The 14,598-nt window shown below is 43.5% G+C and overlaps 1 protein-coding gene across 1 annotated transcript; it reads left to right on the forward strand.

Annotated features, from left to right (window-relative positions):
• Positions 1-4,575: 4,575 nt before the first annotated feature.
• Positions 4,576-8,529, forward strand: LOC142950880 (transmembrane protein 26). The gene is given in 4 exon segments (XM_076092551.1): positions 4,576-4,769; positions 6,852-6,996; positions 7,619-8,479; positions 8,482-8,529. Coding segments are annotated over 4 exon segments (1,248 nt in total).
• Positions 8,530-14,598: the final 6,069 nt, after the last annotated feature.

Genomic DNA, 14,598 nt, shown 5'->3' on the forward strand with positions numbered 1-14,598 from the left:
CAGTATGTTTGGACACTGGAGCCTGTAAACATATTTATTGTTCCACTTTAGGAGTTTAGTGGATTGAAGCTCCTGGACAGCATCGGCCCATGCAGCGTCCTCATTCTGACGCAGTAGCCATAACGACAAACTCCTATAGTGACTGCTCAGGGGGGCATCGGCATCTCCAATACCTCTTGTTGCTCCATGTTTTTGTGCTCCATGAGTGCAGTGGCCAGGGAGCGAGGCTGTTATCAGGGCAAACAGCGCAGAGGCAGTGCAGGCATGGGTGGGATCTGGGCAGGGCTGGGTGCTCTCTGAACAGGGAGCGCGACAGGCCGGCTTCTCCCAGGGAGATAACTTTGTTCTGGGCCAGGAGAGATGACATCATGACGGATTGCGATAAAGATGTGGGCGCAGGGGGCAGGAAACGCTATCTCCTACAATGGCACCGAGGGGGACGGAGACACACACATGCACTGGTGGGACACAACTGATACTCTGCTCAAGTGGACTTGAACAGCAGTCACACACGCACACACACACACACACACACACACACACACACACACACACACACACACACACACACACACACACACACACACACACACACACACACACACACACATCCAGTGGGTCTTGGAGGTGTCATTTAAAAGTCAAAACAGGACAGACACAGACCGAGTCAGAGTGTGTGACTGTTCTGGTATTGAGATTTTCTACTGCTGCAGCATCCGAGAACTTTTGGGAAATACACCGAAGAAACTGATCTCAAACAATTTCGGCGAGGAGTCCAGCGTATACTGTAGGTCTGTACTGCATGCAACTGCACCATACACATAGCATGAATTATCTTCAAGACATATACTATACCTGTCAAAACAGACGTCATAAAAAATGATTTGTTATTCCAACATAAAGACAAGTCTTTATAAATGAAGACAAACTAAATATATAATATGTACCTATTTTATTTATTTATTTATTTAATATAGTAAGTACTGACACCAGCCACATGCATTTCTTTTCACTAACCTTTGCTTTTGGCTTGTTAGAAAGTGAGAAAGCTGTGACCCTTTATGAAGGACTTACTAACGTTTCATTGCTGTCCAGTAAAAAACATGTATGGCTCCATATGCTCTATTGTGGGTGGCAACCCTGTCCTTTAAAAACTACGTTTGTATACAGTAACAGAAACAATGTTTTGAAGGGACCACAATGCTGACTGGACGATGTTTTGTTGTGACATGAGTAAATGTTGTTATTGAAAGTATCTGGCAACTGCTGTGTTGACGGCAAAAAAACTTGATTAATGACTTGCTGACGTTTGTAATGGCAGACAGAGAGGCAACACAAAAGTTGTTATTATTAATGGTCTGTACGTCATCTGTACAGTGTTAGAAAAAACATTTTTTAACCACTAAAAAAGTCTCCAAACATAAATCCTGTTACAAAAGGTGCTTTATTAGAAAGTGGCATTACAAACCTTTTTTTTATTTATTTTTTTAGCATTTCGTCTGAATTACATGGTGACAGTTCAGAAACAAACAGGACACATAGGGAGCAAGAGAAGGATATGATTTGCAACTAAAGTCCCTGGCTGGAATTGAGCTGGATTAAATATGCATTTCAACCGCTTTCAAGTCCTTAAATCATCACAATAATCCAGAGATTCAGAGATCAGATCTAAGAAAACCCATGCAAAGCCTCCTGGACTTATTTAATTTTGACTCCAGATCAGTTTCTCTAACTTGCATACTAATCACTGCTTGCTTTGAATTCCCACAAAGATCAGAAGCTTTTATCCTAAACTAATTGACAGCGAGGACTGTTTGCCCACACATATTATGCAATGGTTATTGATGATTAAAGCTCAATTGGGGCGTATAACGTGTAATGATGGAGGCGGTTACATAACTGTTTACAAATTGTTCGCGGTTGGTTTGGCTTTTAGCTGCCTGACACTGACAATTCTGTGTGAGTTTATTGCTTGAATTTATTGCAAAAAATGCAATCAAATTGAGGTGGCCTTTGGCAATTCTATACTCTGCAAAAGCCTTTACTGTTGGACATTAAGTGTGTTGCAGTTAAACTATATGAGATTCAAAAGAACATAAAGACCTTTTGAGACCTTGTAAACAAAAGTTTTGTTGAAATTGTGCAAAAATACTGGAAAAGCTTCAGCTTTCATTAATCTTGCAAGAATGATCTGTTGCAAAGCAAATGTGGCATATAAATAGGATTTTCCCTTTGTCATTCAATAGACTTAATATGTCCTTGTATCTGAAATACTGTAAGTTAATGGACGTCAGTGGTTCAGCCAGTATCAAACAAACAACACCAAACAATCTAGTAATGGCTTTCATACAGTAAATTAAGGGAAGAGGAAAATGCAACTTTTCAACACATTTTGATTTAAAAAGCATCTATCCATCATTTAAAGCAGTGGTTCTCAAACTTTTTCTGTCACGCCCCACTTTGGAGGAAGAAAAATGTTCATGCCCCACCACCCCAACAAAATTGTAACAAAATGGTCCATGCTAAACTTTTATTGAAATAAAATATCTGGAGCATTTTATTTTAAATATGAGCTTTAAAATGTAGCATTCTAAAAGTAAAATAATAGCTGTGATAATAATAATAGCTGCACGTGGGACTGTTGGGACTGTTAGTACACTGGTTGTGGTCATTACAGTGAACAGTGTATACAGTGTGATGCAGTGGCGGGCCGTCAGGGCCTGCAAGGCCTTCTCTGCTGGCCTAAACAGAATCACAAAGTTATATCTATTTTATAATTTAATATTTTTTCTTAAATACACTACATGTATTATAATTTATAAAAATATTTTGCCATTATCTCATTTTCTCATTGCACAGCTACTGTGTTCCTCAGTTGCTCTGCTTCCAGTGCAGCTTGTTTTAAGTAGAGCTTTTATCCAATCAGATTTCACCTCTGTGTCTCTAGGTAAGAACAGAGGCAGAGGCCTGCAGAGTCTCAGGTGCATCCAGTGCAGATTAAAGTAAATGGAGACGATATTGTTGATTGTCACAGTGTTCAACCAATCAGATCTTTAGTTTGACATGTTGGGCATATTCTTTGACGTGTCAGCCCCTGCTAGCCGGCCTATAATGACGTCAGCATTACATGCCGCTCAGTGTCCATGCAGCTCTGCCGCGAGGTGCAGAGTGTGCTGTGATTGGTCAGTGGGCGAGCACGTGACTATCGTGAAACGAAACTTAACAGCAGAGGCTTAGTGGGTAGTGAATCACATCACGTGATGCAGCTCAGCCAATCAAATATGGGCATTCTGACCCGAGTAAGATGTACCACACACCATGACACAGGGGGCTGAGCCGAGGAAAGACATTGCAGAGCAGTACATTCAATGTTGAAGTTGCGAAAGTAAAATCCTATGATAATCTCTTTGGGTCGTGGCTTGTCATTAAGGAATGATGGTGGATCCCACAGCCAGACCAGCTGAGAACATTATATTTTCCTGAATTTAGGCTTTTGCATTTTCTAAATGCGCTAGCATTATTCAAACGACTCGTACCGAACGGTTTAATACGAAGATGTACATAGTTACAGCCTTAAAAATTAATAATAGCTGTGGTGCCATAATGTGGTTATAAGGTGGTATTTCAGCTGCAGGACAGCAGTGAAGGCCTAGGTATAAAACGCACGGCCACCACTGGTGTGATGAGAGGGCACGTGAGCCCTTGTTGCTGTACATTATATCCTTGGAGCAGAGGCTGCATTTAGCATACCCTGCCTTATCAATGTATTTAAAATACTGTGACAGCAGGAAGCTGTACTCACGTCTGTTTAGACCTCCACCTTTATCCAGGCCCAGCTCCACTCACATCTCAGCTCTGCATCAAGCTGCGCTACAGACAGCCTCCTCTCCCTGAAGCTCTTTGACTTCATCATCTCATCAGTATCATCCTCATTCTACTTTGAGTTAAAAAAAACAACCTGCAACCAGATGCGCCGGTGTTCTGGTTTAACGTTAACGAGTGACCGCGTGAACTGAACCGGAACATGGGGGGGGCTGCATGTTTCATCACGTTACGTTTTTTCCTCCTAAATCGTGATAATGACGAACGTTAACAGTCGGCAAAGTTCCGCATGCAGTGGACGTTAACTTAACCCAGCAAGTCTGAACGGTAACGGAACATAACGGAACTCAAACTTTAACGGAGGGAAAGACGCTGTAGACATCTTAACGCTGATTGGCCAAGACTCGACACGTCACATCAAAGATGTTTTATTGTGAAGGTCACGATATCACCTTTTCTCCTCGTCACACTCCAATCTGAGAAACGCTGGCTGGCCAGTTGACCCCCCCCCCCCCCAAAAAAAAAAACTCTACGGATCTACACGATTCACGTGGATGATATATTTTGATTCAAAACGGCGAATTTCGCCGAAAAGCGACAAGTTTGCAGGTATGAATAAAGTTCTTGAAATAAAAAAATTCTGCATTTCCCCCTGCGCCCCACCTGCAATACCGCCCCACAGTTTGAGAACCACTGATTTAAAGTAAGTGACACGATAAAACTATCTTCTCTACAGGTTTTCTGTGGTGCACGATGTGTCGTCTCCTGAACATCCTGCTGGCTTTGCTGAGTCGCTTCCTGTTTGCGGTCCACGGGGTGGTGACGGTATGGTGTGTGGTGGCCGTCAAAGAGGAGCCACTCTATTGGCTGCTGCTGACGGGCGTAGCTCTGCTGGGCTTGGAAATGGCCGTCACTCTGAAGTGCACCCAAAACGCAGAGTGGAAATGGTAACATTTAGGTCACAACAGTGTTAATATCAGGATTAGGCTGACATTTTGGGCTAAGATTGGACATTCATTCAAATATTGCATCGTCTGCAGCCAATGCTAACGAATCTCCGAGGCTGTATTATGGCACAGAGGTGCTTTGAGCTAAATGCTAACAGTCTTACGATGCCAATTTAGCAGGTCCATTCAACCATCATTCTGATTGTTAGGATGTTACAATTTGCTTTTTGGCAATAAACACAAAGTACAGCTTGGGCTGACGAGATGACAATAGTTTTGACGGTATTGGACGAATTATAAAATGTACCTGCTAAAGGAAAAAAACTGAGGATCACCAAAGTCATTAGGTTTATTAAATGCCTATAAATGCCTCTTCAAAATTTCACAGCAATCCATTGACTTTTTGTTGAAATATCGGTTGGGACCAACAAACCATTATCGTCCCTAGAGCTACGCTGCTAGAGTGGCTAAAAATCTGCTTGCATCGATTGCAGACATTGACACCACAACGTTAACAGCATAATACTCTGATCCATTCTACCTAACCAACCTGCAGAGCAATTTCAATGGAGGCGTACTTCAGCAGTTTAGTATTGCACTTCTATAAAGTTGTGGGACTTGTAATGGTAAAATATGTATTAGCATGGAACGTTTTTAAAGAACATAGTGTGACATCTTGGTATAATGGAGAAGTAAAACAGGCCCTGCAAGACACAGATGTCAGCACCTAAAGACCCGGTTTCTTAACTGAAGACATATTCACATACTCTGTTTCTTGGAAGGGTCGTTTGAAACAGGAAACAGCTTCTCGGAAGGGTAGTTTAAAACAGGAACATAGAAACCATAACCGACTCACAGTTGAGCTACCTGCATGAACCAGATAAGACCAGACTAGACACTTCCTGCATGGGAGTCATGTGGGAAGGAGGCCTCTGTAGGTATAAAAGGATGTTGAATCTCGTTGAAGCTCACACCACAGACTGCTGAATGAGTATCTGTGGTGCACTCTTCCGTTGCAAGCAAATAAATGGACAAAGACAACTTTTAATCTTTTGAAGACTTTGTTATTGATTTGTGAACAACTCTCTCTTCTCCCGATTAACATAGAAATCTTCCATCACAGACTCACAAGAGACAAATAAACACTGAAGACATTATACAACCGTTTTTAGAGGCTCAGTAGTTTACTTTGATATCTCTAAAAAGGATCCTGGATCTGCTTCAGCTATAACAAACAAAAATGTGTTTTTAGGCTAAATAAGCATGTACAAACCATCTTTTTTTCTATTTCTAAAGTGGTGACATGAGGATTGTGGTGCTGTGAGCAGGACTTTGTAAACCTGTTTCGTGAGGGAGAGTAAATAACTTCTGAACACTTTACAACCCATCTGCTCAGGAGGGTGAGAGGCAGCTTGTGTACGGCCGAAAATATTCTCTGCCACTAAATTCTCTGTTATCCTCTGCAGCTCGTTCTGTCTTTCACTGTCTATCAAAAACAAATCTATTCCTCCGCGGTGCTATTGCTCTGTCTTCCTCTGAGCTTATGTTCTGAACCTGCCATCACGTCTCTGTCACACTGTTCTCCTTTCCAGTGGCGGAGAAAATGTCTGCTGCTGCTGCCGGCTCAAGCCGTTTCTGTCCAGCTGGATTGAAAAAATATATATTTGGCTTGAGTAAACATAAACTGACACCAACCTCTATTACGCGAGTCTCCAAAGGATATGAGCATTTAGTGTCACACCTCATTCAACATCAAGCTGCGTCTCATTCAAAAGCTGTAGCTCTGACACATACAGTGAACATCCACAGACACAAGCTTTCTTCAGGCCTCTCTCTTTCTCACTGAGTCTTACTTTGAAGTTCTCTCCTCGTGGAGAAGGCTTTGCACTGTCAAGAGGGATTTGCATATATGATGAGAATAATTGCCTGTCTGAAATTCGATGCTTCTTTTGGAGGAAAAAAAAAGGGACTCTTTCTTCTCAAGTGGGTGGCAAATAAATAAAAAAGGATGTCCCTAAAACTAACCTACCCCCACCTTTCCTCCCCGACCACTCTCCCTCTCCTTTGGCGGCCCTCTTTTAGGTTCTCCCCCATGGTTTTCCTTTACCTCAGTACTGTCATCCCATCCATTTGGTTCCTGGAGCTGAGCCTGCTGCAGTCCAAGCTGCCTGTCAACAATTCCTCGGGCCTGGAGCTTCATTTGCTGGCTCGTATCCCAATCACAGCGGTAGGCGCCCCACCACAAAACTGCCCTCCCCGCCTCACCCTCCACGCAGCCACATTAAAGCAACACCTGATATCAGATAAGATTTAAATCTATCAAGGGGGTGGATAAACTATTAGTTCCAGGAAATGTGTAATTGACACAGTGAGATGAGGTCCAGATAGGCTCCTGCTCGGAAAAACTCTCAGATCTCTCCCCTTCTGGGGTGATTTTAGTGCAGTCTCTTTCATGTAGGATTTGGGAACTTTTTTGCCCCTTGGCTGTGCTCGAGGCTGGGTGGCAGCTTTTGAAAGTGGAAGACGTTTACCGCGTTTCGGTAACGTTGTGAAATGTCAAGGGGTGCTATCGGGATAAACTCAATGATCCCTGCCACAACGAGGAGCTGACTCACAAGTTACAGCAAGAATAGAGAGGAGAGGTCTTGTTGAATGGATGATTGACAATACCACATACCAAGATTTAAAATAATAATATCTCTATGGATGATTGATCAAAAAGTAATTGCAATATCAGGGAAAGCCAATGAGAATCCAAAGGAAATGTCCCTGCTCTGTAACACAAACTGTGAAAAATGAATTGTCGAACACCTTTGTCGTAACCAGACATTGCTGTTTCCTTCACCCAGGCCATCGTGGAGCTGGACCCGAAGAACTGGGTCGTTGGCCTGGAGCAGACCATGCTCATAGTGTTGGTTCTGGGTCGCTGGCTGATGCCCAAGGGGGACATGTCCCGTGACCAGCTCTCCCAGCTCCTCATGGTCTATGTGGGACTGGGCGCCGACATCCTGGACATCTTGGACACCTTCAAGGAGCCCGAGGTTAAAACCAACCAAACGGTTGTCTACATGGGCCTGGGCCTCTTCTCTTGGGCGCTCATGCAGTTCCCTCTGGTGCTGACCCAGACGCAACTCCCAGAGGGTGAGCCTCCGCAGAAGAGTGCGGGTGGTCTCGCCCGCCGCCCTGCTGCTCCCTCGTCGTCTGCCTCCTGCTGCTCTAGCGAAGTGTGGAGCTTGCTGCTCACAGTGGGAGTCCAAGATGGCCCGTTTCTGCTCTACCGGCTCTACCTCATGGTCCAAGAGCGGGTGCTCAACCAGCTCATGATCTTCTTCACCTGCAAGAACATCCTTGTCGTCCTCTTGGAGCTTTACAGGATCTTTGTGGTGCAGTGCGAGCAGCGGGTTGGGGAATCGGGGTTGGGGAGGTGTTCCGCTCTGGTGCTCCGGTGTCAAACCCAGTGGGGTGGGGAGGAGGAGGAGGAGGAGGAGGAGGAAGCAGGTGGAGAGGAGCCGAGCTGTCATACAGACACAGAGACGAGCACTGAGAGGGAGGAAGATCAGAAAGGTGCCCAGGTATAGAAAGGCTCAAAATGCCGTGAGGCACGACTTTCGCCCTTGGGGGGGAGCGAGGATGCCTTTCACACACCAAGAGAAAAGTCAAACCCATCTGCCATCTCTTCTGCATCTCAGCCTCGCTCGGAGACAGTCTCGGCTCTCTGGAGGTTCAGTGACTAGAAATAGACCAGAAGAGAAGAGAATAGGTCCCCACTGAAAAGATCAGAGAGGAATTTATGCAACCCCCTTTGATAAAAACCTCTCCAAGAAGTGATGTTTCAGTCAGAGGAGTTTTCTACGCTGAAGAAAACTATAGTTCCACAAGTTCAACACAAACTGTCAATCTCTTTGATATACGAGAGCATTAACAAGAGAGCTGGAACCAAATCACGTTGCTTCATGCTCGATGTTTTTCAACAACATTAATAGCTTGTGTTGATCTCATTACGTAGTGCATTTTTAATACAATTATTGTAATGGTGAAGGCTTTGACGGGAGATAGCATATGGATTGTGTAAATATGGCAGATGATGATAACATGCCTTGCTTGATTAATACACCTTTTCTAATAAAGATGTTTCAGAAAAGGCAATGTGTTCTTTTTTTACTCTGATCACCATGAGATGGCAGTGTTGTCAAGTCAACCATAGCACCACACACATGTACAGTGTTTACTTGACTGGAACATGCATGCCTGGTACATAGAAGAAGAAGAAAAAAACCCCTGTGAGACGGCAACACAGTTGCAGTATTGAACTTTCTCATTTGTTGGTTTCAGGGATGGAAATCCTCTCTATGATACGTCTCCTCTGATTCAATGAGGAAGTAAGCCATTTGATAAATTCATTTAAAAGATTTAGTCAGCTTCCGGCTGTGGCTGTGTAATGAATAGTCAGTTGAAGGCAATCTAGACACACCTCAAACAGCATAACAAGTAGGAGGAGAGTGAAGAGGTTTGCTTCATTTTTCCAAGGTTCATTTTCCTCTTGAGCACAATCAGCCCTGTTTGAGAGCTCGGTACATTTTTATTGTGTCTGAAAAAGCACACTCGTGATTATGTGGGAGTTGTTCGAGTTTAACATGATTCGCTCTCACTTTCTCTCTTCCGAGAGGATGAAAGGTGCTTTCGAGATGTACCTCCACAGCCCATAGAAGTGAGTGGCTCTTTTGAGAGCCCACAAGGGCCGAGAAATGTTTAAGCCCTGAAGCTCAGGGTCTTGAGGTTTCCAGCTATTTCAGAGTGGGGACAAGCAGCCGCAGCACAATCCCCCCCCCCCCCCCCCATCCACTCTCACCTCAATCCAGACAATACCGTCAAACGAGGGCTTAGATGCAGCCCCTCCTGCATTTATGGATGACCCTCTCTGTGTCTCTTTGACGTTTTTCACGACCTCTTTGTGTACTCTTACTTGACCAGGCCGGGGAATGAAGAGCGACGGCGGGCAGCGAGTGGCAATTGAAACAGAGGCCTTTCCCGCGCTGCCCTGTATCTGTATCCATCAAATTGCTGCACTTCAACTGGCCTGCCAGGCAGCAGCCGAGGCTCTTTGTTTTCACTCGGCTCTCAATGAAAAAAAAGGCAGAAGCATAAAGAGAAATAGAGGAGCAAAAGAGTATTTCTGTGTGTCTCCTCCCTTCTGTTCGTGCTTGATTATGAAAATACATATGATATGATCAAGATTTTCTAAATCGACGACTGTAGGCTTCTTCCAGAAGACTTTCCAGAGAGCACTGCTTTATTTCCTCTGTTTCATCTTTGTGGCGGCACTTTGGTCTAAATTATTGATGGTGGAGCCAACTTCTGAAAGAGAGAAGAGAAAAATTAATGGAGAGTCCCCCATTGAGATGTTGATTCTTCCCGCGACATAATGCTATCTGGGCTCCTAGAGTGTGGTTTAATGCCCAATTCACAAAGCCACTCCCAGGCAAATGACATCAGGCAGAGCCAAGACGAGGGCGCCGCTTCTCCTAAGCACCTGAGGTTTGGGAGAATCCGATATTCGTTTGACAACGTGATGTGGGCAATACAAAAGGGTGATGAAAGAGTCCCTTGCTTGTGAAGAGAGTCATTTTCCTCTTCAGATTAACTGCATGCTTTAACAAGATTGTGTGGGCAAGTGGGAGGATGGGGATGTCAGCTGATCCACGGGCTGCCCTACATAGATAGAGAGAGAGAGGAGGAAGAGAGCGTGGAAACTCAAAGCCTGCAACTCCATTGCACATGGATATGAAAAAAAAAAATATATATATATATATATATCAACCCTCACAAGCCCTCGACTGAAACAATATCTGCTCACATGGCAAAGAGTGATGCTGCCTCCAGGTGCTGCTTAAAAGCTCCTACATGCATATCTCTGATTAGATCAATTCATTTAGCAAAGCAAAGTCCTCGCATGTGATATCATTTCCCACTAAATCTTTCAAAGCTGCCTTTACGATCACGTTTCTGAGGACAAACTGGAATGACTGATCACTGTCAACACATCATTTGGTTGGAGTGATGCGAGTATGAGTCATGCTGATTTAGTTACAGTATGGTGCTACAACTGAGTTTTCTCTGAGACCAACGTTTACACCCATGTGTCACACCCTGCCATAGTGAAAATCACAGATGCATGCTTGTTGCACGCTCAAGTGTTTTCTATGGAAATACATTCAAATACAAAATGCACCCACTTTTATTGCTTTGTAGTGGCAGGTATGGGTTAAACTCACAGGAGGCCCACAGGGCAAAGCGGAGCTGTTTGCTGTGTATCCTGTTACCTTTAAAGATGCAATGTGTGAGATCATGCTGGAACGTTTGTTGTCAACGGAACGTGAGGAGGTGACAGTGTTGACGTTATGCCAAAGACGTGTATGTATTGTGTTGCGTAGATATCTACAAAAAGGAATATACTAACCAGCTAGTGATTATGTATGATTTTAATTATATAGCACCTTTTTTAACACAGGATACAGCACAGAAAACATTAATACCAAGCACAAAATGCATACAAGAAAAAAACAATTATCAAAAACACATTAAAAGACAATTTAGAACACAGAAAGCATAGAGCAACTAGTTACCACACAGATCAACCCTTGAACTTCTATATAATTATAGAAAAGCCAACTTAAAGAAGTGGAATTTTGGATGTTTTTTAAACAAATCAAGAATTAGATAATCATGCTTTTTTCTTAAAGTTTGTTCATTGGATTAAATCCAAATTGGCATAAATGACTCAGACTAATAATTTGTCTTCCCCGTCACCGTCAGACTACTTCGCCGAGAGGAAGGTGGGCGGGAGTTTCGGGAGACAGACCGTCAGTTAGCGGTTAGCAGTTAGCTCACATTTAGCCAGCACAAACCTCAGCACAGGGATGGTGGAGCATCGGGTCTAAGCTATGTAACGGCAGCAACAGTAAGTGTGCTGATGCGGTGGGGAGTCCGGACAGTCACCAGGGGATCAGACCCCCGGTGCAGGGGTTTGTGCTAGCGGACTTTAAGCTGCAACAGCCCTGAGGGTTCGTTTCCCGGAGCTACCGCACGCTCTCCCGGCCTACAGCCACCATTTCGTGTCACAGCAAACATGAAGATGGCGAACGTAAACATAGGCCAACGCCTCATATGAGGATTATAAAACAGATGCATTTTTTTTGACTGGCTCTCAGTGTTTTAGCAGTTTTGTCACATTTTGCGTATTCTTGCCCTGCCATTAGTTAGTAGTTGTTTTTTATAATGAAATTTAGATTGTATGGATGCAGTATTAGAGTTGAAATACTGCAGGGATTTGTTTGTCTATAGCGTGAGATGTGGTTAAAAGCTCTGGATAAAGCTATTTAGTCGACCACGAGTCAATAATTTTTGCCGAATATACTGTTTCTTAAACTAAGGATGAAGTTCAACTCTGAAATGAACAATTAATCAAATTGGCACAAACTAATGGCCACACAGTCAACTTGGTTCCTTTGGGGCCCCTGAGGGTCCGGGGGCAGCTTTAAATCCAGCCTTGTGTGATGGAGTTTTTTTATTTTTTGTTTCAACCTTTGCAGAAGTGGAATGAAGAGGATCAAGCATGTATGTGCAGAGATCTTCAAGGCCTTTACGGTCTTCCCAAAGAATGTACTCACAAGTCATATCTACACTGCTTTATGATAATATGATGGTAAATATCCACTTATACTACAATACTCAAATTAGGAGTCTAAAAAAAGAGTCATAGAAAATAATTGCTTGCCATATTTTGACATAATTACCACTCTCTAATGTTAATGTAAACGAGTGAGACAGAGAAACCAATTCACTCAACCTGAGCAGGTGCATTTCCCATAACAGCATGCAGCGTTTTCACCACATGCCACAATTTCCCTATTTTATGTCAACTAATCAGGAAGTCCAAACACACCAAGGTGCGCCTCATCAGCTTCCAAGATAAACCTGTCAACATGCCACTGAAATGTTACAGCAAGAGAGGAGTGAAAACAAAGGAAAACTTCAAATGAACTCCACAACTTTCTGGCAGGTAGCTGCGGATCAGACCGAATGTATCACCATGGATGGCAAAATAATGAGCTTTACTTCGCTGGTTGTGGATCAGGGATGTTACATGGCTGTCTTGTTTTCACATAGAATGGGCTTTTGACATGAAGTCAAGAGTGTGATATAATTTAGGTGTGATTAAGGACAAATCTATGGCAAATCATCACCTAACTTTCAAATATTTAAACTTTTCTGGGCATAATATTAACACTCCTCCCTGGACCAGTGCAGACCAGCATATCCTCCTCAAGGAGCTCATGATTCAATCCTCAAGAGTTCAGATGTCTTATTATTAGTCTATTAGGTTTAAACATCCAGAATGACAAGACTTTTCTCCGTTTTTTTGATAGTCCATTCACCGTGGAGGCATGTGAGAAAAACAAAGTTTTCTTTAAGAATTCAAGTTAACACGGGGTGAGTAATTGTTACACAAATAGTCATTTTGTGGGTGAAGTATTTTCTTTAAACCCAATCTCATCACACTCAGATGCAAAGTGTTCCAATCTGAGATTGGACAGGAACAAGAACCATCTGGCAACTTGATATACTACTAGGACCCTAGAGTCCAACACATACTTTTAGAGTGTTGGCTGCCAAAGTAGGGGTGAAGTCAACACCTGTTGGGTAAAGATCAGGGCGGCTGTGGCTCAGAGGTAGAGTGAGTCGTCTTCCAATCGGAGGATTGGTGGTCCGAACTGCTCCCGAAGGCTGTGCCATCGGTGTATGAACGAGTGTGAATGTGAATTAGTTTAGTGCAGGTGGCATCTGCATGGTGGCCTCTGCCATCAGTGTATGGATGTGTGTGAATGGGTGAAAGATGACATGTAGTGTACAGCCGGAATACTGGAAGGGCGCTATACAAAAGCCATTTATTAACCGTAGGTCTGTGGGAAAACAACCACTCTGGGAGGAACGGTGTTGCCGATCCATCCTCTCATATTCTGAATAGGTTTGCTCAGTTTAACTTCCTAATCCAAAGACTAAACAAAGTTGGAGAAGAGAAGGTGCCTGATTACGTCGACATGTTGTCCCTCGGCCTTATTTATATTCATTTCATTTTCCTCCAGTGTTAATTGCTTCTGTAACCAATTCTATGCAGAATGCAAAAGTGAGCGATGAATACGAAATCCCTTTCTAAACCGAGCATTTTGAATTCCTACCCGCATGGCAGTTTTTGAAGATAACTGTTGTGACAGTTAGTAGTTTAGTCAGTCAATCTCAGGCCACAGAGGATGTATTGTTGAAATATTAATTGGCCACCTCGTTTGCCATCCCCCAGTTCCTCTGAGCTGGGAGAGCTGCCACTTTACCCACTTCCAATCTACAACATGGCCTCCGGTCATAGAGGCCGAGGCCACGTCGGGACACCAGTTCTAATGAGGAAATACAGTCGACTGTCTGACTGGACAACATAATGAGGGCAGTTCAGAGCACTCGATGAACAAACGTTTTTGAATGTAGCTCAAGTGTTGCTGAGCCATATGCCTATATCCCCGCAGTGTCTTGCTGATGCCCCAATTCTGTCCGCCACGCAAGGGGACTAGCTACTCCCTACTCATTTGCAGTAACTCAACCAATGCAGCCACGAGATTTCTGTTGGTGAATGACTGATACCTTCATCTAATATTCACTGTGGGCGCCAAATGCAAAGGGCATAACACAAAGCAGTGGCTCAAAGTTGAACTTGAATTTAAATAATAGAAATGGAGAATGTATTCTAGTTCACTGGCACTATATTACTCTATCCTTAAAC

Source organism: Anarhichas minor, unplaced genomic scaffold (genome assembly GCF_050575085.1).
Source record: "Anarhichas minor isolate MPS153535 unplaced genomic scaffold, ASM5057508v1 ptg000003l, whole genome shotgun sequence".
NCBI lineage: Eukaryota > Metazoa > Chordata > Actinopteri > Perciformes > Anarhichadidae > Anarhichas > Anarhichas minor.